Consider the following 24,745-nt stretch of genomic DNA (forward strand, 5'->3'; position numbering starts at 1 on the left):
GCAGGAAGCTGACAGAACACATTCCAACAGACCTGTGCAGATCGTAGACAGGAACAGTGTACCTTGCCCTTTATAACGTATTCTTTTGGCAGGCCTTCGTTCTCACAGGAAAGGAGAGGCATCAAAGAACAGCCTTGAGGCCAAACCTTGGACAAGAAACTAGAATGGTCAGATACTTCCTGCTCTCTTCCCTTGTACATGTATTTACTGTAAAACTGAATCTCACCCCCACCCCAATCCTACATGACTATAATTAGCTGAAGACTTCGTGTGTGTTGTCTAAGTCCCGTCAACTTGCAGCCAACTTATGGCAATGCTGTATGGTTTTCAAGGCAAGAGACAAACAGAGGTGGTTTGCCATTGCCTTCCTCTGCATAGCAACCCTGGAATTTCATGGTGGCCTCCCATCCAAATACTAACCAGGGTCGACTCTGCTTAACTTCCAAGATATGATATTAGGCTAGCCTTGGCAATCCAGGGCAAGACATTACTGTGGCTTAATCTGGAAGTTTACTGTCAATGTTTGAACAAAAACAGCAACATATACCATCATGGTCAGTCCTTTTGTATGTCTGAAGAGAAGCCACCTTAAGGTAAATGTTCATTTTAATATGGGAGCCAGTATCTGTACCACTGAGGTAAATTTCTTATAATAGCTGACAATAATTTTTTGAAAACCTAAATTTGGAAGAGTAAAGGGGGGAAATCAGGCAGCTACATTCAGTACTAGAATTCAGGTTTTGCAGGACATACTTAGGACAAGTCCATAAATTGACCACATAGATAAACCTGATTATATGAAAAGTTTCCTTGCCAGCCCCATGTATCCTTGATGTGCCCCTTCATTGGCATACAAGCTTCCCATGGAAGATACATGTGATTAACTCCCACTATTAACAAGCAGTGTAGGGTCAACCCAGGGACCCTTTTCTCTGACCCTCAGTATTATAAATTATTATACTGGGGGGGGGGAATCCCCTGTCCCCAAAGCAACATTACTATATTCACTCTTTTTCTCGTATTCTCATTCCCAAGAGTCAGTGTGGTATAGTGGTTAGTCCAAACACAACCATGGAGATCCAGGCTTGGATCCCAACTAGTGGGTTTGAGGACTAACATTTATGGAATATGATTTTCCTGGCTCCCACCCCATCCCCCATCCATTACTGATGGTCCTCTAGATTTTGAGAGAACTGTGAGCTACCACAGGAGGAGAAATGCAAGAAAATCAAGTTTTATAAGTAGAAGTCTTTGCACCAATGGAAATCCCAATTAGGATTCAACCCCCAAATTCACATCCTCTCTTTGCCATGAAGCTTGCTAAGTGACCTTGAGCTAGTCACAATCTCTCAACCTAACTCAGCTCATATGATTGTTATAAAGATAAAATGGAGGGAACCGTGTACATGCCCTGAGCTCCTTGGAGAATGGGCAGGATAAAAATTGAATAAATTAACTTCCCATCACAATTTAAGAAACAATTCTTTCCCTGAAATATAAAATCTAATTTAGCCACAGCACTATATGGCTGCAAACCTCTTAAAAGAGATTTACCATCTGTTAAAATGTACCTCCTTCCTTCTTCATAGTATGACATGAAATGGTTGGTTGTTTTGAATTGCTTGGCATACTGCAGCTTCTGTCTCTGTGTTACTAAATGGGAAGTCAAGGATGACTGAGGAAAGAGATTACAAGGAGCCTTTTTCAAGTCCAGGAACTGGAAAAGACTAAACATGTTCTGATACAATCAGCTGGCATTTAATCAAACGCCTCAGAAGTGAGAAATTATCCCAGGAAGGTCATTCCACCAAATTGCAGGGGCAAAAAGCAAGGTTTCTCTCTGAAAGTTGCACTTCTCCATTTTCTCAGAAGAATTCAGAAGTAGAACAATACTAGGACTGTCTCTAGCAACTAATTGTGATGCTCAAAGCAGTAGAGATGCTTTGAACATCACAAAGGAAAAGGAAAGACTCCACAGTACCAAATCTGAAAGGACAAAGAAATGCTGGAACATGCTGCAAAACAAGCTTTACCTCAAGGAGACTACTAGATTGTACACAGGAAAAGACCCAAAAGGAATCACTACATACCCATCCAGCTTGAGTTATTCAACAGAACTAAAGTCTTATCTCAAAGAACAATATGAAGGCTCTCTTTAGAAAACTGTTCCTCAGAAAAGTGCTATTCCTCAGATGAGGTGATCGCTATAGCTGGATAGAACCCCCAAGGAACAAGAGGCATATAAATAATTTTCTCTCCTGGTTGGTAGGCAGAGAACTAAAATGGGAACTAAAATGGGAAGAGCAAATTCTACTGGGTAAAACTGGTGTTGTGTTTTTAGGGGTGGCTCCCAGCCTACAGAATTCTCTACCCCATTATCAGTGCATTCCTAAGGAGAGTTACTCCAGTCTAAGCCCATTCATTTCAGTGGGCATAGACTGGAGTAACTCTCCTTAGGAATGCACTGTATATATGCCTTGCTTCTTTGCTTTTGGCCTTCCAGAAATTGGTCACGACTGTTATTCCATGGGGCATTTGACGGTTTCATTTCTTGACTAGTTTGCTTTTAATCTGTTATTTGATGCTGACAAACTGGTAATCTTATGGATTATACCAATTTCTGGATTGGCTGCTGTTTTATTATTTTTTCCAATTACAAAGATCAATTTTTTATATATTAATTTTATTGGTTTAACTTTTTTATCTGTTTTATTCGTATTGCTGTGAACCATTCTGTGTCTCATTTAGTAAGGGGGAAATCTTTGGGTGCTGCTTAAAAACACCAAACCGTACCAATGATTCTTGGCAAAGCATTCCAGAGATCTGGCACTGCAAATGGACACAAAGGATGGCAGCCTAACACCAGAGATGAAATTTTGGGCTTAGGAAGTTAAAATATACCAGTAGAAGAGACAGGCCAGCAAAAAGAGAGAAGAGAAATAATGGAGGAGAAAGAGAATATAAATATTTATAAGCAAAACAAAGAAGTTTAAGATGAGCACCAGTAAGGAAAAAGAAGCCAAAAAGTGGCAATAGTAATGGAAGGAAACTAGAAAAACAAAGAGCAGAAAAGAGCAAGTAGGCAGTGGAATTCATAACACCACTGTGATCATCTTCAGTGGATCTATTCCATGTGCCACTATTATCTGATATAGAGCTGGCAGCCACAAGAGGCAGGGCCTTCTCTGTGGTGGTTCTTCAATTTTGAAATACAGTCCCTGCATTATTTGGCAGACCCCACCACCACCACCACCTTTGAGGTTTTGAAGTTTGTTTGGAAGAAATTGACAATCTGTCTTTTTTCTTAAAATAAAATACCAGCCTATGAATTACAGACTGCTACTGCTTATATTTTGTATGTCTTACTGTGTGTGTGTTAAGTGCCATAAAGTCGCTTCCAACTCATGGTGACCCTATGAATGAAAGTCCTCCAAAATGTCCTATCTTTGACAGCCTTGGTCATCTCTTGCAAATTGAAGGCTGTGGCTTCCTTTATTGAGTCCGTCCATCTCTTGCTGGGTCTTCCTCTTTTCCTGCTGCCCTCAACTTTTCCTAGCATGACTGTCTTTTCCAGTGACTCTTGTCGTCTCATGATGCCTTGTAGTTGTTAGCATCCAGTAGTTTTATAACACAATTTAAATGCTATGTAACTGCTGTTAATGCTTTTTGTGTATTTCTTTTATTGCTTCTGTTTTTTAACTTCTTGCATTTTAAATGTCAATGTTTTAAAACCGGCTTGATATTGTTTTTAGTACATTTTTGTAAGCCACAGCACTGCCTTCGAGCTGACCGTGTAGCCTAGAAATAGACTGACTGAATAAAGTAGTAAGAAGAAGTTGCAGACAAGAGATAGGAAAACCAAAGAGAGCAGTGCAGAAATCATGTTTAGGGGGAAAAAATAAGGAAGTGAATAAGTGCTTTTTGTGCATCCTCAGGAAGAAATGAATGTTTGAAATATTAACAGTCTGAACTGCCAAGACGTATAGTTGTGGCTTCAATGAAAGGACTAAAAGAAAGAGCAGAATCAAATACAATCCCCAACTGGGGCAAGGGAAGAGATGAGAAAGAATACTGTCTGAAAAAAGACAAGAAGGGGTGCTCTAAATGATGAGTGATCACTGGATGTAATGTGGCAGTGAATCTCTTCAAGCAAGTATTAGTACTCAACTGCACAGTGTGGTGTAGTGGTTAGAGGCATTGGTCTAGGATCGGGGAACCTCAGGTTCAAACTCCTGCTCTGCCATGGAAGCTTACTGAATGACCTTGGGCCATTCACACACTCTCAGCCCTGACCCACCTTGTTGTGAGGGTAAAAGGAAGGCAAGGAGAAGAACGTCAGACACTTTGGATCTCCTTTGGGGCGAAAGGCATGGTATTAATGAGATCAGCAATTAACAACAACCTCCTTAATGCAAATTAGATTATTTGCTTTAAAAAAATAACATTTAATTATATTTTAGTTTGGTTAGAATGCCTGAGCTTTTATTCAGGAACATGTTATAAAATCAATGATTTGTATTTAATCACTGAAAGCTGCCTTGCATGCCATAAGGCACGGGCAATCCTGAAAGGGGGGGTAGATAAGGCACACCCAGGGACGACGCAGCTGGGCCATCTCCTGAATTTCTGATGAAACCCTGTGAAACTCTCCCACTGAGTTTCACGGGGCTACGCTTGCCGCTTTGCAGGGATAACTCGGCACCTGCATAAGAGGGAGTTCCCAGCCTGAAAGAGGTTTGGAAGTTGCCTAAAGTCAACTCTGCCCCAGGAATGCCCCCTTCGATGCCGGCGCAAACCCCTGCGCCAGAGATATGCTGCCAGTGAGACTGTGACAGCGCCCATGGTTCAAGCTGCCCCGTGACTCCCCTACAACAACACAAGTGGCCCTGCGCTGGCGTCCATGCCAATCTGGACAGCGCGGCACTTACGCCACCATACGGGTCATGCCGCCTCCTCACCCGTTTTGTCCCCCCTTTCAGGATTGCATGATAAGACAGTCAAAACACGCTTATAAATAAAATGAATAAATTAAGGAAGAACAGTCATTTTGAACTCTCTCCGAACAGAGAAGGGAACCTCACCATAACTGGCTACCAACAGCACAAAGTTGACATTGCGAAACAGACGCCAAATAGACTGCAGATAACCAGACTCTTCGGGAGATGCTGCATGGATCAAGGCCTGGGCCCGACTTGGAGGATGCTGTGGCTTTTCCTTAAACACTGAAAGCAAGCACAGAAGCAGAAGTCAGTAACACAGGAATAAATGCTGAACCTGTCAATCATGGCAGCACCAAGCAGAGTACCCTGTGGAATAATAAGTCTTTATTCACACTCAACATGATAATGTTCACAGTGCAAGTCTTCTCATCCATCACATGGGTGCCAACTGAATAAGAGAGTCTCTGGAATATAAAAATCTATAAGAAGAGAGTACATTACTTATTAGCCTAGAATTTCAAAACCTCGGAAGCACTTATTTGCCTGCCTAGTCAACTTATCTTCTTTGGAATCCTTATGAACCAGAGAAGATCCTGAATCTGAGGAATGCTTAAAGTCACTTAAAGACATTGGCCAGACCTGTGAGGCCTAAGGTAGCCAACCATTGGGTGGGGCCTGGAGTTCTCCCGTAATTACACCTGATCTTCTGACTACACAGATCAGTTCTCCTGGAGGAAACGGCAGCTTCAGAGGCCAGATTCTATGGCTTCACATTCCTTCTAGGCTTCTTCCTCTACTTAAACTCCACCGTCCCCAGGCACTGCCCTCAAATCTCCAGGAAGTTTCCAAGCCAGAATTGGAAACCCTGGGCCTAGCTGTGGAGGAGGAGGAGGAAGAGGAGGAGGAGGAGGAGAATTGATTTTTATATGCCGACTTTCTCTGCCACTTAAGGAAGAATCAAACCGGCTTACAATCACCTTCCCTTCCCCTCCCCACAACAGACACCCTGTGAGGTAGGTGGGACTGAGAGAGTGTGACTATCCCAAGGTCACTCAGCTGGCTTCTTGTGGAGGAGTGGGGAAACAAATCCAGTTGACCAGATTAGCCTCCACCACTCATGTGGAGGAGTGGGGAATCAAACTCGGTTCTCCAGGTTAGAGTCCTTTGCTCCAAACCACTGATCTTAACCACTACACCACGCTGGCTCTCAAAGCATTCCCTAGAACGTGCCCACCACTCTTGAGCAGCCACACACCACCTGGGAAAGAGTCCCTTGAAACAATCACAGGTTTGATTGAAAAGTGGCATGGAATCATGGTTTCAATCGCAGTCACTGCAATAATCTGAATGTGGACCTGTGAGTGATGAAGGCCATAAAAGGCTGGAGAATGTGTATGTGAGCATTTGGTCACCTTTGGTCTTGGCTGCAATGACCAGACAAAGGCCACCAGGTGCGTCAGAAGCAGTCTTTAATTCACAGAGCACTCTGGTTTCAGAGAGACCTTTGCAGCCCAATTATACCAGCCTGCTTGACTTCCTCTCCCTACCTTGACTTCCTCTCCCATAAGATGTGACTACGATAATAACACCCATCTCTTCTTCTGTTGATTTCAAAACTTCATTTGTCTATAACACATTGCTAAATCCACCAGAGTTCATGCTGAGTAATGGGCTTGAACTTTTTTTTTTTTTTTTACTCACCAAAGACAACCAAGAAAAAGAGTGCTGACGCCACAGCTGCAGTCATGAAGAACATTATGCTTATGTGGTAAGATAGCTTCTCCTTATCCTGCACATTGGGCACCAAAACGGGAGGAAGGAGGAACCCCACAGCAATGCCAAGCTAAACACAGAAAACAACATTAGATGTCACTTATCATCCCCCATAAACACTTGTCTTCTCTTTTGGTCGATAATGTAGAAGGAACTCACTTCAATCTACCTTATCTCATAATTTAGCAGAATATATACAAATAACTATTGTAGAGTTGTCCCTTTTTCTCAAGGTAGCAATATCAGTAAAATCCCATATGTGCCCTGGGTTCCACAGTTATCCTATTTATTCCATCTTCTTCCATGTTCCACAGTTTAATATACATTCTTTCAGAAGTTCAGGCTGCAATCCTAGAAACACTTTCTGGAATAAGCCCTACTGGGGGAGAAATGGGATTTATTGTTGAGCAGACCTACTTAGGATTGGACTCTCAAAAGACTAGAAATAGGCTAACCTACTGACAGATCCATTGAGGTAAGCATCTGTTGTAGGAAGGATCAGTTGCTTCAAATTTTGTCCATAAATACTTTAAAATTATATTCATACCCACTCGATTTTGCAATGCCTAGAACCCATTCCACAAATGGCGATAACATATCAACAAATGTAACGTAAACATGATTTGCCTTTTGATTCAAGGCTGCTCAGCTTCATGTTATGGAAGATCTTTGTGTTCAAAATTAAGAGAATTGGGTAACTAGAAGTGCCATCCTAAACAGATGTATACCCTTCTAAGTCCAATTAGTGTTCTCTCGTGTCCTCTCTCTCTCACACTAGAATTGTACTATAAAGGGTTTCAAGCAAGAAAAGACAGCATCCACTCATATTTACCAGTGCCCCCAAGCCCCTGGTTATAAAGAACTGGTTTGGTCATGGTAATGTAATCTTTATCTTGACCAACAGATTGAGAGACTGTGCTGATCTAGACAGTCTGTATCACAGCGACATTGTTTTTCAGCTGCACCAGTTGTTTCATCAAACCAGCAAAATAGGTGCACAGCTGAGAATCCATCAACTGAAATATAAGATAGCCCTTAAAATATGACTGGAATTAATTAAGAACAAAATCAGTTTGCTCCCTTGTGTTCAGATGGGGGAAATTTAAATTCTGGAATTTACTTTGTTTCACATTTGACCTTTCAGATATGAACTAATGTCCATACTGCAGCCAAGAATACCATCTAACCCACAAATCATTAACTCCCACAATGTTTGTCAAGAGTTCTTCATCAGCCAGACATGGTCCTGAAACTCTTCCTTATCTCACAAGTGGGAGGCTCACAAGTTCACCATAACTGTAATGTTACACATGCTTGTGAGGGTCTGAAAGGGGAACAGATCAGCCTGGTTACATGGATCTACAATTGAACTACATTTTGCTAAAAGTGAAATACCTGGTGTTAGTGCACAGACCAACTTCTAGCTCCCAGGAAACTTGTATGAACTTTATATAGTGCTCTCACAATGAAAAGTTCTTCAAACCACTATAGTGTTAATCTGCAACAAACAATGCCAAGAGTAGGTAACTATTATCATTTTGAAGACTGGGAACAGACTTAGAGGTAAGAACCTTGTCCAAAGATACCCAATATGTTTCCAAGAGATTTGAACTGGAATTGCTTGCAAATGCCATAGTCCAATACCCTATCCATTGCTAACTCTGAGAAACAGAACCAGTTTCCCCACTTAAGGCAGCCAGGAAGTTGAGGGAGGGGTGTTGATTTTGCATATAGATAAACTCTTCCTACTCAGTGAAGACAGGAAGACTCGCAGTAAGCTTATCTGTGGATCAGACCCCACAAGAAATTAACAGGTAGGTAGCCACGTTGGTCTGCAGTAGAAGAGCAAGATTCAAGTCTGGTAGCACAAGATACAAGTCCAGTAGCTAGTGGACTCGAATCTTGCTCAAGAACTTAATACTGGCACAGGATGGCCTGTAACTTTAAAAGGTGATTAGACACATTCGTGCATGATGGCTCCATCCGTTGCTAGAAGCCATGATAGCTGACTGGAGCCTCCATGTTCAGAGGCAGTGTATCTCTGAAAAACAGGAGGTGGCTTTGTTCTCTATGCCTGGGTTGTAGACCTTCTGGGGATATCTATTTGGCATCTGGTTGGCCCCTGCGGAAACAGGATACTGAACCACTCCTCTTCTTGTTCTTAAAGTCCTTCACATCAATTTAAACTAAGGTTTTCAAGCGATGTGTTTATGCTTCTCTCTATATATGAACATCTAACAAGTTAAAAATTAGATGAGATGGAAACAGCATAGTAAGTCACAGATATTATATTAGATATAATATATCTAATCTGATAAGTAGTCCACTGCTCACAGGACATAATTCTACATGTCCCACAAAAGCATCAGGATTTTTATTTAAAAGACTTCCCAGGCTCCTCCATTATTATTTTTTTGTTTGGCTTCTTATTCTTTTTAGCATGCATATCACTTCCATTCATTCTGCAGCAACAAATTGAATGGCACCCTTAGGACTGCATCACTGATACATATGTGGCCCAACAGATGCCAGCATCATGTAGTTTCTGAAATCTATCTTTAAGATTATGGGAGTCTTGTGAATTCATGCCACTATAAATAGAAGCAGACTAGGATGAAGTCAGAGAGAGATCAAGGGGCACTTTTAAGACTAACTAGTTTATTCAAGCATAGGTTTTCATACGTCAGACCTCACTTCTTCAGATGTAGACTGCTTTGCCATCGGCTACAGTGGAAGCATCCTTGTTTACATCCTACCAATGACTCTCTCTGCCTCCTATCTGGAACAGTTACTTGTAAAGGCAATCCACACTCAAGTATGTGGGTGGCAAAACATCTAAGCATTTAATGCTGCTCCACTTGCCCAAGAAGTATGATGCTTCAGGGCAGTTACTTCGATGACATTTAGTGGGCTGTTTACTTGCAAATATACAGTTTGAGCAAATTATGTGCAGGTCCATTGGCAGGCCAGCATGGGTAAGTGCAGTGGACTCTAATCTGGAGAAGCGGGTTCAATCCCCCACTCCTCCACATCAAGGCTGCTGGGTGACCTTGAGCCAGTCACAGTTCCCTCAGAACTCTCTCAGCCCGTGCAGAGGCAGGCAATGGCAAACCACCACCGAACAGAAGAATAAGTCAGCTGTGACCTGACAGCACTTTCCACCACCACCACATTTGCAGGCCAGGGTAGTCCCACAACAACAACAGTCTCCAAACGCAAAAGCATCCCCCCCCCCCCGAGAAGTCCAAGTATTCCAAGTCCGGTCAGAAAAAGCACTCCAGCAGGTGGACAAGGCATGTTCCAGGAGCCTGGAGCAGCCACTGCCCTTCCAAGTCTATCCAGAGATCTGTTGTGCACGGCATCAAGTGCCAGGGTCTGCCCTTGTTTGAACTGGTGGAAATGGCAAAACTTATAGCCATTTTAAATCAAAAAGACAATGTTCAATTTATGGGGGAATGGGAGGCGTGGATGAAATATTGTGAATATGAACTAGGACTGGGGAAAATGGAAGAATACCTTTTAATCTGATCTAGATGACATTGTTAACATAAAGAAACGTAATCAATTATATTGATAGTATAATGTGATTGAAATCTAATTGAGATATAAGAATAATTAAGATCAGACCATATCACGATGGGATAGAATACTTTATTAAGAGGCGGACGGAAGTGATGGGGAAGTCAATAAATTTTCCTTTATTTTTTATTTTTATTTAGCACTTAAACAATTATAACAACATTACCTATGATTTAGTTTTTAATACTATGTATATTGTTGTTTGTTAACATGGAAAATTTATATTATAAAAACCAATAAAAAAAATTTCAAAAAAAAAAGTGCCAGGGTCTGCCCTAAAAGACTCAAAGAGGGGGGCATTTTGGGTCCAGAAGGACAAGACTGCACGTAGATTAAACCAGCAGTTGTGGCACCACAAAATTCTGCCAGTCCGCTGGGCAACTGCCTGGCAGCTTATACAGCTGGTCTTCCTATAGTAAACCCTAAATCTTAGGCTAGCTTCTTTTGTCCCAGAAGCTAGGGTGCCTGCATATAGTAGATCAGGGCAAGCCTGAAGTTTAAATATCCCTCCTACTATCTCTTCTGTTAACAAGTTCTTGACCTCCAGACATAAGCACTTGTCTGTGTTTAGCAGTGCATTCACCACTAGATAAAGGCAACCCAGTCAAAATTCTCCAGTATTATGATGGGCAATCCTGCACTTGTACCCAGTTCACAGTAGGGTTGCCAACTGACAGGTAGTAGCAGGAGATCTCCTGCTAATTCAACTGATCTCCAGCTGATAGAGATCAGTTCACCTGGAGAAAAATGGCCGCTTTGGCAATTTAACTCTATGGCATTGAAGTCCCACCCCTCCCCAAACCCCGCCCTCTTCAGGCTCCACCTCCAAAATCTCCCACTGGTTACGAAGAGGGACCTGGGAACCCTAGTTCACAGACAGCCTCTGATTTTACTGACTTTTGCTGGCACAACAGCAAACGATTTTAACATTTAAAGACAAAGGGCCTTTGCACAAGTGGTTCTAAGAATACCTGTTTATTTTGAATTGATACCTTTGTGAATGTTGTTAGATCATGGCTAAAAAACAGAAGACAACAACCTAAAAACACCTTCTCATTGATGTTGGTTTCGCTTTCAGTTTACACACACAAGAAATACAAAGCCTGACATTAGCATCACTTCTGAAAGCAGCCCAGGAGTTTCAAAGCCTAGTAACCATTTTACCTTTCAGTTGTGACTCTGAAAGGGATAGTCATGTAGTTCTTGGGGGAGGGGACACATTTTGCCATAATTAAAATGAGTTGAAAATGTCTGTTCAAAGAAAGTTATAGACAATTTTTGCCAAGCCCTTCATGTTTTTAGAAAAACAATGCAAAGCCAACAGACCATTTCTCTGTTCAAGATGTGCATATAAACTGGCCCGGCACCTTTCAAACATTTGCTTCATTTTCTGAGAACGTTTCATTTTTTACTTAGGTAATCAAGAAGGTTGACCTGGTTTTCCGGGTTGAAGTTTTTTCTTCCCCTTTCTGTTTTGGTCATATATTTTTTAACTTAAATATAAATGTATGTGTTGCTTCCAGTTGCTTTATTTTCGCAGGTATCTAGGGGTAACACACTCGATCCTAACCATCACCATGCACGCCATGTGTGTTATCTTTATAATTTGTAGGCTCAAAATCTATTTTGTAATGGGTCTTCTAGCTCTGGAGGTGTGGGGCATTCCACATCTCCACCCAGTTTCTGTGCTCCCTTGAGAATACTTCCTGCCGGTCTTTACAAATCTGCAATTACTTTAAAAAGTGGTTCTGCTGATAGCAAATGCTTTGGAGAACATTTCGGGGGAGGTGGGGGGTCAAAGATTGCAGCAACTCCAGTGGCTGCTGGTATTTTCCAGTGTTTCAAGGTTTCAGTGAAGACTTCTGTTTGCCTACTAAGAAATGAATCTGGGAATTCGATTGAGCTGTGAAAAAACTATACACAACAATTTATGTTGGGTGGTCACCACACCCAGGTATGAAGTCCTAGATAAGTTCTTGGAATAACAACCCTCCCTTTTCCCAGAAAAGAACGGGCAACGCACAACAGCCCCTTTCCCTCCAATTCTTCACACACAATTTACTATTTCACAATCAACATGCCTGGCTTCATCTTCACCTGTACAAATTTCTCGTACTCCCCATTGCATAAAAACAATACGATCAGTGTTGTAAGTACAATTTTGTAAGAAAACATCTAATGGAATGGACATGACATCAGGGGGTTTCAAAGAGCAGAAAAGCTATCCATCAATTACTTGATACGCATTACCTAGTGGGTTACCGCACTTTGTATTAAGAGTTTGAAAATGTTATGAAAAACATCGCTTTAAAAGGGTTTTTGGATACCACGGCTTATAAATGGTTGGAAGGCGTCTTCACAGCTAAAGGGCCAAAGTGCGAACAGTATTTTTTATAACGTTTTCAAACTCTTAATACATTGGTGGGAATACAAGTGCGGTAACAGCCCTAAATATGTTAACATCTACCAAGAGGTCACTGCAGAATTAGTTAGCTAGATTTAGATACTGAAAAGCTGTACACACCAGATGAAACCTGGGTAGAACCCTTCTTCAGCTCCAGCTCCTACAATATTCTTAATGATAACTGATAACAAAAAGCATATTTTATGAATGATGGACATGTGCCTGATCCTTTCCTGATAGCTGCTTCATTGCAGAAACTGCCCTGAAGAAAAGTTGCAAAGTCTCCAGTACTTGCAAGGGTTCCCCCCCCCCGCTCATATATACACCATTGATGGCCAAACCAGTCAAGTGTAAGAATCACAGTCATCGCCCTACTTTCAAGGATGGCTCCCCACAAGGTACACAAATAGATTTGCTACTCTTCAACTTCACCACACGCAAATACCATTCATTGCTTTCTAAATGCACTAAGCATTCATTTTGGATCAGTAAGTTAAGTTGAATTTTAAAACAACTGTCTTTAACAGGGTTGATATTTTGCCTCTATAAATTCAGCTCCTGAAATAATCATGAGCAGAAATGCTCAAAAATGATCTCGTCACATGGAAAAGCAATATTTTGTAAGGAAAATGGTTGTCAGGTTCAGCAGAAACCTTTATGTGGGGTCAAGAAGGGGGCATAGAATTAAGAATTGCTTTACACTGACACATAGTATAGGGCAGGTACAATCCGCAGAACTTCCCAGAGCAACTTCTGACCCTATAAAAATTTAGGGTGATAAACCAAAATGATATTTTTTTTAAATCCTGAATCCTTTTTCAGCCCTAAAGACTCTGTTATATTTCTAATGGCTATCATGCAGATGAAGAAACTCAGGAACAGCAAACACCAAGTGTGATGAAAGTACTATTACTGCACAAGCAAACATTGTCTAGTTGAAAGGAACCTGGAAAAGCCAAGATACAAAATGCAAGAGTATAAGACACAGGGTATCCCCCACACACACACACCTCTGCTGTGAGGTCTCAGCTGTGTAGCTGCAACAACAAAAAAACCTCAAACTGAAATGCTGTTAGTAAATTTTGATAAAGCTACAGCAGAACAGTGCTTTATACTGCAACTGCCAGCCACATGGATGATCAGGAAACTGGAGCACGTTGGAACTCCTTGTACGTGTGCAGTGCAGAGATTGGATGTGCTGCCATAAAAGCTTCTGATCCCCAAAATAAGCCCAGCACAGAGAGGTTTAAAGTAAGACCTAACGGTTGCTGTTCAGCAATTGGTATGTCCGCAGGAGCTATTTATGTTTTACTGTTGCTCAACTGCTCCTCAGACTGGTATCTAGTTTTACAAACGTGGTCATTACTGCAGAAGCCACATCTCTGCCTCACTTCCGACACTCCATTGCAGTCTGGCCCTAGAATCTTAGCATTGGTTAGAGATCAAAGGCCAAAGTGCAATGATTAGAGAGCGTCTCCTGTAATTAGAATATTCCAGGTCGTTCAACCCCACCAGGAGGTGACACTGTTTAGCGGAGAACTGTGAGCAACCCATCAGGTAAACCCAAGTCTACCTGTTTCATGTCACAGCCTTGCCTCCTCTTAAGGTGGGTACAGCTGCCAATGCACCCTGGCGATCTCTCTGCCTCCCAACCACTCCTGTTCCATCTCCTTGTTCTCATTTCCTCCCCATCTTGCCTTGGCCTTCCACACTTATCTTTGGGAAAGGAGCGGGGAAAACAGGTTTTGCAGGAACTCCATCTTCCACTCCAAATTAATTGTGCAGCACTGGCAACTTACTGCTAGTCACCCCTGATGCTGTCTGTAAGATTAGCATCAGCCAAGCCCTATTCACACTCCCCTAAGCATCAGGATGCTCAGCTCTGCTGCTACAAGCTGGCTCCTTTCAAGCAGCTTTCCCTCTCTTCATCAGGATGCCAAAGCAACTCCTGCCTGAAGTTAGAGCCCTTCAACAGGAAAATAAAAGCGTTAGTAGTAATGTTGGTACTCAGGAAAATCCAAAAACAAGCTCCATGTAATGCCTTTTATCAAGACCAACCAAACTAACACAACACACTGTGCAAGCTTTCAAGAACTCTTCATCAAGCTGGATGTTAAATATTCGAAGAACTCAAAGTCTTGCTCAACGTATTGTGTTATTTTGGCTGGTCTAAAGAAAAGGTATTACATGAAGCTTGTTTTTGGAACCAACATGAATAAGAATTAGAAAAGATCAGTGGATTTCCGAAAGTCAGTGTCCCAAAGCTGGGGTTCTGTGCACCAGGTTTCTAGCATCAGATTGGGAAATTATTGGAGATTTTGGGGTTGGAGACTGGGTATAATGCCATAGAGACCACTTTCCAAAACAGCTATTTTCTCCAGGGGAACTGATCTCTTTAGCCTAGATATAAGTTGTAACTCCAGGAGATCTCCATCTACCACTTGGAGGTTGGCAACCCTGTCTGTTAGGAATCACAGAAAGAGGGGAGGCAATTTGAAAATCCACTCCCAATTCTGTAACTTCTCCGGAGCTTGAAGAATGCCCCTCCTCCCTCTTTAGCTCACTCAACTGCTACCAACATTCCATGCATATCCATTCCTAACCAGGGAGTTGGGGAGGGGTTGTTTCTTTTTATTTTGTTTAACTTACACTGATAATATTTTTCTGCATACTAGAGAAGGCCCCGGGTTTGCAGAAACTCCTGTCTTGTCTATGAGTAGCTTCATAGCGCTGCCTTTGTGACAAATGCATAGCCGCAACTATTAGATATACCGTATATACTCGTGTATAAGCCGAGTTTTTCAGCCCAAAAAAAGGGCTGAAAAAGCCGAACTCGGCTTATACACGGGTCAATACGGTAGGAGAGGGGAGGAGGGAGGGAGGAACTTACCGCTCGCAGCCTCGCCCGGGAGCCTTTCTCCTGCCGGCAGGGGCCTGGAGGGGCCAGCAGGAGGTCCCTGCCGGCCGCTCTGCCGCTGCCTAGGCGGCAGGGAGCCTTTCTCCTGCTGGCAGGGTCCTGGAGCGGCCGGCAGGAGGTCTCTGCCGGCGGCTCCGCCGCCGCCCAGGCTCCTGGGCGCCTTTCTTCTGCCGGCAGGGACCTTCCTGGGCCGGCAGGAGGCCCCTGCCGGCTGCGCCGCCGCCACCCATGCGCCCAAGCGCCTTCCTCCGGCCGGCAGGGGCCTGGAAAGGCCTCCTGCCGGCCCAGGAAGGCCACGCCGCCGATTCGCCGCGTCTCCCGGTAAGTAGGGGGTTCAGGGGCTCTTCCCCCTCCCCCCCTTGGATGGCACTGGGGTTGGCGTGGGGTGGGGCGGGAGGGCCTGGGAGGCCGGCGGGAGGGCGACCTGGGGCAGGGGCCCTGTGCTCTAAAATGGCGGCCGGCATTTTAGAGCGCAGCATTGCCGGTAAAGGGAATTTCTTATTGACCCTCGGCTTATACGCGGGTCGATAAGAAATTCCCTTTTCTGGCCTCAAATTTGGGGGGTCGGCTTATACTCGGGTCGGCTTATACCCGAGTATATACGGTAGTTAGCGATGGTTAAAGAGTTTACTGACTAATAACCTGCCACACTAATAACCTGCCACACTTTTCGCTCCCAACTGCCAAATTCTGTGCCGTTGCAATTAAAATTTGCAAAAATAGAAGGAAAAAAATTACTAAACTGGGCTATCCTTTAAGAAATATTCATTTAAGTTAAATCTTGTTAAAATGTAGCTATTAAAATAAATCACATCATTAGTCTTTTATCCAATTTTGTAATTTATACTAGTTTTACAGTTTTATTAAGTCAGATAATTTTATGTATTAACCTTTGGCTGGTTGAATAGACCGTATCAATAAATATATATGACCTGCCTTTCATACTGGGATTCAAGGCAGATCACACAGTATAAATGCAATAAAATAGCATGAAAAAAAATCTAATAAATAGTGCAGTAGACGTGGGATTAGAAAAACTGGAAACATACAATGCAAAAAAGTATCCAACATGATAAGTGATAGGTTGTTAAAGATAGAGAGTTAGATACAGTAAGAGGAATATGGAACAAAGTTGCACAGCGAAACCTAGTTTCCAATTTACACTTAAAATTCATAATCTGTGGATAAAGTAAGTGCTCTCTGGTGCCAGCCACCAAAGCTTCTGTATCCTTGGTGAGGGACTATGCTTTTATATAGGGCTTTGCTTTTATCCCTAGCAACCAATCACCTTTGTTTTAATGCATTCCAAAGGCCATACAGAAATTCAACCCATTTCTACAGCCATTGGAAAGGAACCTAGGCAATCTAATGGACGATCCTGTGTAATTTTGTTGTAGCAAGGGCTTCCCCAGGGTTATCCACTTCGTCTCCCTTTGTGAATCAGCCCAGCTGGTCCTTCTTGGAAAATACTACTGTCAAGCCCCCACCCCAGCTCAGTTATGCCAGCCCTACCCCTAAAACAGGTCCAAATATACAGCTAAGTCTGCTTTATTTATATTTGTTTATTTATTATTTTATTATTTGCTGCGGGTATGCTGTGAGGCAGATGGTGTGCGTAAGAAATGCTTGACTTTTCTGTAAGCTTTCTAAGTGCAACAAGCCTGGTCAGCAGTGGACCCCCAAACCAAGCTGGGGGAGGATGGGGAGGCCAGCAAATGATGATAATGGAAAGACTTCCGGCCGCCCTCAGGCATAGGCCCGGTGGAACAGTTCTGTTTTACAGGCCCTGTGGAACTCATTTAGGTCCCGCAGGGCCTAATGTTACTTGGTAGACTGTTCCACCAGGCCAGGGCCAGGGCTGAGAAAGCCCTGGCCCTTGTTGAGGACATCCACATACTCGGCGGGCTGGGGACCACCAGCAAATTGTTGTTCCATGAGCGTAAAGCTCTCTGGGGGGTGTACCAGGAGAGGCGGTCTCATAGGTGCAATGGTCCCAGACCATGTAATTTAGAACATATTTATGCCACCTCTCCAGGAATCTGCCCAAGGCAGCTTACAAAATAAAAATTAATAAAAATGAAACATGAAAAGATATGAATTAAATCCAGCATTTAAAAAGCAATTACAATGATTACAAAAAGCAATGATTACAATATATACATGCTGGGCATAACAACTAACCTAAAATAAACTAGCCAACAAATCATACAAAGCAGAGAACTATAATATCAGATGAAATGTTCTTCTACCAACATACTGACAACTCAACTGGAGGGAAGAACTGTAAGCACAGATCAGCTGTAATCTTGGTACACTCTGATGATACTCAGCAGAAACACGCCCACAGTACAGCACCAACCCCATCACAGCTTTTATTAAAAGGACTCTGTCCAGACTTTTATCACCTAATAAAAACATTTACTGCTCCACTTAAGTCCACTTAAGCCTTCTATGCCATCCAATACCCACTAAAGGCAACCCAGTAATCTATTCCCATTGACTTCCTGTCCAGGTATTGCATTCTGGCCCTTAAGGCTGAGATACTTAAGTAGGGGCTATGAGGGGCAGAAATAGTCCCAAAGATCCCCCTTGCGACACAGCATCAAACTAGTTTCAAGAAAGCAGGCTCTTGGACTCAACCTCTGTTTAAAAAATTTAAGAAGCCAAAGTGAGAAATAGCCGACACTGGCCAAACTATTTGAATTGCCTTTAGAATAAGTGTTTGCGAATATAATTCAATCCGGCATCTATTGAGAATGCTTAACAGTGAAGCTTCGAAATGAAAAATCAACTTCTCTCTGCTAATGAGGTCAGTTCTTATTGCAAGAGACTCTGAGAACATCTCACTCCCAAAACGGTGACCATACAGAGGTGCTCCTGTAGCACATACAGTCCCCACAGAGCACATACTCCCCAGAATTCAGTACGCATTGGTCTCCTATCCATCCACACAGTCAAGCACAGTTGTAGGGTGCAGGGGAACTTCCCATCTTTGCTTTTTGGCTTCTTCCAAGAAAAAGAGAAAGATCAGCCTTTGGTAGGGAACGCCTTTCATGTAAGAAGGCCCTGCTGGGTCAGACCAAGGCCCATCAAGTCCAGCAGTCTGTTCACACAGTGGCCAACCAGGTGCCTCTAGGAAGCCACAAACAAGACGACTGCAGCAGCACCATCCTGCCTGTGTTCCACCACACCCAATATAATAGGCAAGCTCCACTGATACTAGAGAGAATAGGTATGCAGAATGACTAGTATCCATTCTAACTAATAGCCATGAATACCACTTTCCTCCATGAATATGTCCACTCCCCTCTTAAAACCCTCCAAGCTGGCAGTCATCACCACATCCTGGGGCAGGGAGTTCCACAATTTAACTATGCGTTGTGTGAAAAAATACTTCCTTTTATTTGTTTTGAATCTCTCACCCTCCAGCTTCAGCAGATGACCCCACGTTCTAGGAGAGGGAAAAAACCTTCTCCCTGTCCACTCTCTCCAAACCATGCATAATTTTATAGACCTATCATGTCTCCCCTTAGCTGCCTTCTTTCCAAGCTAAACAGCCCTAAGCGCCAGCACAGATCCCATCAGTGTATATGTGAAGTTGGGATTTTTTTGCCCCAATATGCATCACTTTACACTTACTCACACTGAAACTCATTTGCCATTTTAATGCCCATTCTTCCAGTATGTAGAGATCCTTTTGGAGCTCTTCACAGTTCGATTTTGTTTTAACCACCCTAAATAATTTGGTGTCATCTGCAAACCTGGCTACTTCACTGTTTAAGCACCGGTCCCAACACAGATCCCTGAGGCACCCCACTGCTAACATCCCGCCATTGGGAGAACTGATGATTGATTCCTACTCTCTGCATCCTATTTTTCAGCCAGCTCTCAATCCATAAGAGGACTTGTCCTCTTATCCCATGACTATGAAGTTTGCTTATCAGTCTTTGGTGGGGGACCTTGTCAAAAGCTTTTTGGAAATCCAAATACACAATATCCACAGGCTCATTCCTGCCCACATGCTTATTGACGCTTTCAAAAAACTCTAATAGGTTAGTGAGACAGGACCTACCCTTACAGAAGCCATGTTGGGTTTTGCCCAGCAGACCTTGCCCTTCTATATGCTTGACAATTCTATCTTTAATAATGTACAGGTTAAGTATCCCTTACCTGGACACCCCAAAACCGGAATGACCCGAAAACTGGACGTTTTGAGCTGACATGCAGGCATTACTCATGGGCCCTCAGACAAGCCTCTCTCTCTCTCTGGTGAGATAATTACACCTTTGTTTTCTGATGGTTCAATGCACACAAAATTATTAAAATACTGTTTAAAATTACATTCAGGCTATGTGTATAAAGTGCATATATATAACATATATAAATTTTGTGTTAGGCTTGGGTCCCATCCCCAAGATATCTCATTATGTATATGCAAATATTCTAAAATATGGAAAGATCTGAAATACGGAACAATTCTGGTCCCAAGCATTATGGATAAGGGATACTCAACCTGTAATACCTTTTAATATTATTACATGGATTATGTTCTTGAGGTTTTTTTAATCTTACTTTTTGACCAACACTGCTGTAAACAACTTCTTTGTCTTGAGAAACGTCCCAGGGGCTCCATTTTTCTCAAAAGACCAGCCCCCCTCCCCCCAAAAATGTTCCCCATGGCTCTAATTTTTTTGGAAAGTTTACAGCTCTATCTAGAAACAAATTTGATGGAGGAATGATTCAGCAGCATGCAAAGTTCAAATCACCGTCAGTGGGTAATGCACAGAAATGTGCCTTTTCTAGGAAGAGCCACATAAAACACACCAATGGTTCTTACAACAGCTCCTCCTTAGGTACATGCAACCCATTTCACTTCATGAGAGAAGTGCACTTGACTGCTCTCCAATGTTCAGAGCCTTGCAGTCCACACAGTCATCTTCAAGCAGCAAATGTTTGCTCTTGGTACTTCTACTGGCTACAGTCATCATCGCGCATGAAGCACCTGAAAAGGTCAGGACCTGAGAACAATCCTGAAACTAAAGTTATATTCTCATTGGACAACAAACAGCACTGAACACTTTCCTATTGCCTCACTGAGGCAATAGGATACTGAGCTCTGTATTTCAGAACATTGACACTCCACTGTATATTTCAGAAATAAGCCTCAACTGCAAACCGCTCAGCTGCAGCAACCCAACAGTTATGGTAGGGAAAGTCTGACCACTGAGCATTCCTTGAAGCCCCTGAAGAATGAGTACGGCAAAAAATAGCATCTAATTTCAGTCCATAATACACAGCTCAGAAATCTCTGCAAAATTCTGATGCTAAAAAGGGGGGCAATACCAGTATAAAGAGGCTAGACATCCTAGTGCAATAGCTGGAAAGCAGCATGTTTGGTTAAGGGTGGGGGAATCCCAGCTTTCACAGTAACATTTTTCACATGCAAGAAGGTTTGCTAGAATGTTATTCTAATCCCCACCCTGGCCACCCATGGTAAAGAACCTTTGCTCCAAAGACAAGTTATAGATTAGTGTGTCTTTGACTACCTAATAGACACTGGCATACGTGCATGAAAAAAAGCCTCACTAAAGTAAGCGACATTTAAATACCTCTTAATCTTGAAGATTAAGATCTAAAGCAGAAGGATCAAGAGGAAAATGCCACATTTGTGTGGGAATTGCTTTAATCCAGTACAATCAAGAGTTTGGGGAGGACCCATAAGGCGAACAGAGTACATGAAACACTTCCGCTACCTGTTTAAACAATGACTGAAGGAGGTTGTATTTGATGTACATTTACATTCCCCCTGGCCAGCAATCTATAGCTACTGCTTCTCTGATAGGAATGCTGACCTCAGAGAGGAAGTACAGAGTTCAGACACACTTTCAGATTCACAAGACAACTATCTGGCTGCATCAAGAACATACACAATGTCGTTCAGGGTTTTTGCCACTGGACAGCCAGGAAAGTAGCACAAGACATAACCCAACATACCTGCATTGAGCCTCTTGGCTCCAGAACCCTGTTGCTTCCTTCACCTCCCAAAGCACAGCAAGACAGAAGTACTAGTACCATACACTCAACCCAATATTTCACCCACTCCTGGGCATGAAGCCAAAATAATATCTAAATTTAAACAAAGCTTTTCAAACTAGTACAACAAATTGTGGAGCAAGTGATCTTGCAAAATGTAGGAAATTTCCACAATGATATGTAGAAGAAGAGAAAAAGAGTTGCTGATTTTCTCTACTACTTAAGGAAGAATCAAACCAGCTTACAATCACCTTCCCTTCCACTCCCCACAAAAGACACCCTGTGAGGTAGGTGGAGCTAAGAGAGCTGTGACTAGCCCAAGGTCACCCAGCTGGCTTCATGTGTAGGAGTGGGGAAACCAACCTGGTTCACCAGATTAGTGTCTGCCACTCATGTGTGGGAGTGGGGAATCAAACCTGGTTCTCCAGATCAGAGTCCACCGCTCCAAACCACTATACCATGATGGCTCTCTACAGCCTTTCCACCCCAGAGTTACTCTTAGCATGTGTTCTGAGCCATCATGTTCCTCCACCATCTTATTTCTTCTACTTCATCCTATGCCTACTGTCATGTTTAATAAAATTACATCCATGTCCCTGAATCACTTTTCCTGCTCCTTTTCATCCTCTCCCTCACATGCGAAACACCCCAGATTTCAAGTAAAAAGATACCCTTTATCCTAAAAATGTAAAAAGACATTGGCATGGATTGCCATTCTTTTTGAAAGAACATTTCCTGAGGACTTTACCAATTAACAGATTTCAAGCATGTCAGTTCCCTAGCATGATGCCAATCTTTAGGTGTGCTCAAATGTTTCTGTAGTGACTGCTCCGCAAACGTTACTCTTCTACCACAACAGGGCTTCGTATTATTGTGAGATTAACATTTCCTTTGTATTTTCTTACCAAACTGCTCATACTGCTGAATTTTTGCTTTTCTTGGGACCACACAGTTATCCCCAATACTTACAATTGCCTCCTAGTCTTAACACTTTTGTATCTACCTTAAGCTATAAAACAGAATGGACAATCTTTATCTGAGTATTCTGCTACCTACCTGGTTGCCAAAGACAGCAATTGAACATGCACTGGAGACCTCACGGGATCCAAACCAGACAGAAGCAATGCGGGAGGGCATGCCCAGGATGAAAACTTGGGCGAAGGAGCAGATGACCTGGCCCACCACAGTGACTGAGAAGAGGTGGGGTTTCATACTGCCTACCTTCACCCACGCCCCCAGGCAGTTAAGTGCCGAGCCAGCCAGGGCAATGAGTCGTAAACCCTTCTTGTCAAGGAGCCATGCGACGGGGAAAAGGAAGGGGATGTAGACGACCATGTAGCACATCGAGAGCCAGTCGATAGCAAAAGGAGTCACGCCGTAAAAGTCGGCAAAGATGAGATTGATGCTGCCGTACTGGATCCACTGGAAGGCATTACAGAAGGAATAGGAGCTAAAGAGGAATACAATCACCCAGCGGCGCCAGGTCAGGCGCACCTCTGGGTATGACCCTGGGGCAGACCCGTTGGGGGTCTCTGGCTCCACCTGTTCTGGCTTCCCCTTCTGCAGCAGCTCAGGCTCTTCCTGGCGCCCCATTCCTTTCTCCCCTACTTCTAGACCCCCACTCACCATGGCCTCCAAAGGGAAGGGGCCCCCCACTCTAAGTCCCGCACGGCCACAAAGGGATCTCGCAGGCAAGCAGGACCCGAGGTGGGCAATGGGACGGCCGCCACTTATCTGCCGCCCTGCCTTTGGGCTCGCTTCCTCCCCCCCTCCGGCCTCCGTCCTGCGGCCCCTCCTTAGCCACCAGCCCTCGTCCTGCCGGCACCGCTATTCACCCAGCTTCACCGCCGCCTCGCCCGGACACTTCTGACTCTTTCGCCCACCTTTCGCAACACACATCCGTCCCGGGAACCAGAGCGCGCCACGTGACTGCTCCCTCAGCCCACACGGACACGTCGGCCAGAAAACGCTCCGCCCCCCCGGCCGGATTAGCTACCTGGACACCCCGACGACGCCCCCCGGTCGCGGATTGGCTCTCTACGCCCCGCCCCGCAGAGACCCAGGGAAACTCTTTCTCCCGCCTATTCCGCAAAGGCGAGGGGCGCTGAGAGCGAGCGCTATAGCGGGAAGGACCCAGCTTGGGGTGGTCGCGCACGGGCGCTTGAGCCGCCTGGATTCCCTGTTCCAGCCAGGATCGAACGCGCGCGTTTCCCCGAACGTGCGTTCGATCCTGGCTGAAACAGGGAAGAGGCTCAGGGGGCGCAAACGCGCGGTCGCCTGAGCCTCCTTTCTTCCCTGTTCCAGCCAGGATCGAACGCACGTTCGGGGAGACGCGCGCGTTCGATCCCGGCTGCACATTACAAAAAGACACGGGTAGGGGAGAACGGATCCCAACGGGGACTCTGTAAAGAACGCCCGTCATTTAAGCTACAGAATGGCAAGGAGAGTAAAAGTTGCTTCGGCCTCTCCAAAGAAAAGCCTGCTGGCTAGTCAAAGCCCCCGAATGCAGTGTTTCCCAACCTGTGGACTTGGGGGCCGAAAGTGGGGCACGAAGCCTCCCTAATGGCCACTCCTGCCCTTTGCATCCTTTTTCACACCCCCTCCTTGCCTACTTTTCACATTCTCATCTTCCCCATCTCTATTACAAGAAGGTGGGGGGTGCTGTCTGGCAACTATTAACTTCATGGTAGCACCTGAAAGAAAGGGGTGTTGGAGAGTAGGTGGGAGCCAGCGTGGTGCAGTGGTTAAGAACGATGGTTTGGACTGGAGCGGTGAGCTCTGATCTGGATTCCCTGTGATTCCCTGTGATCATGTGATTCCCTGCTTCTCACATGAAGCCTGCTGGGTGACCCTGGGCTAGTCACAGTTCTCTCAGAACTCTCTCAGCCCTACCTACCTTACAAAGTGCTTGTTGTGGGGGGGGGGGGAAGAGAAGGTGATCGTAAACCACTTTGAGACTCCTCACAGGAGAGAAAAGCGGGGTATAAAAACCAACTCTTCTTCTTATCCTGTTTCTCAACTGTTCTGTTTCCTTGTAGGCTCATGTAGTTTGTATCAGGTGCTCTTTTGCACTATTGACAACTATAACTCCAGTCCCAG

At 43.9% G+C, this 24,745-nt stretch overlaps 1 protein-coding gene across 1 annotated transcript in view; it reads right to left on the reverse strand.

The window, feature by feature from the left end:
* Positions 1–23,275, reverse strand: part of FLVCR2 (FLVCR heme transporter 2) — a 40,206-nt gene extending 16,931 nt beyond the window's left edge. Inside the window, exons 1-3 of the mRNA XM_056850735.1 lie at positions 22,703–23,275; positions 6,642–6,783; positions 5,082–5,222 (exon numbers count right to left, since the gene is read on the reverse strand). Of these exons, the coding sequence (XP_056706713.1) occupies positions 5,082–5,222; positions 6,642–6,783; positions 22,703–23,275 (856 nt within the window). The remainder of the gene's footprint in view (positions 1–5,081; positions 5,223–6,641; positions 6,784–22,702) is intronic.
* Positions 23,276–24,745: the final 1,470 nt, after the last annotated feature.

The sequence above is a fragment of the Euleptes europaea genome, chromosome 6 (assembly GCF_029931775.1).
Source record: "Euleptes europaea isolate rEulEur1 chromosome 6, rEulEur1.hap1, whole genome shotgun sequence".
Lineage (NCBI taxonomy): Eukaryota > Metazoa > Chordata > Lepidosauria > Squamata > Sphaerodactylidae > Euleptes > Euleptes europaea.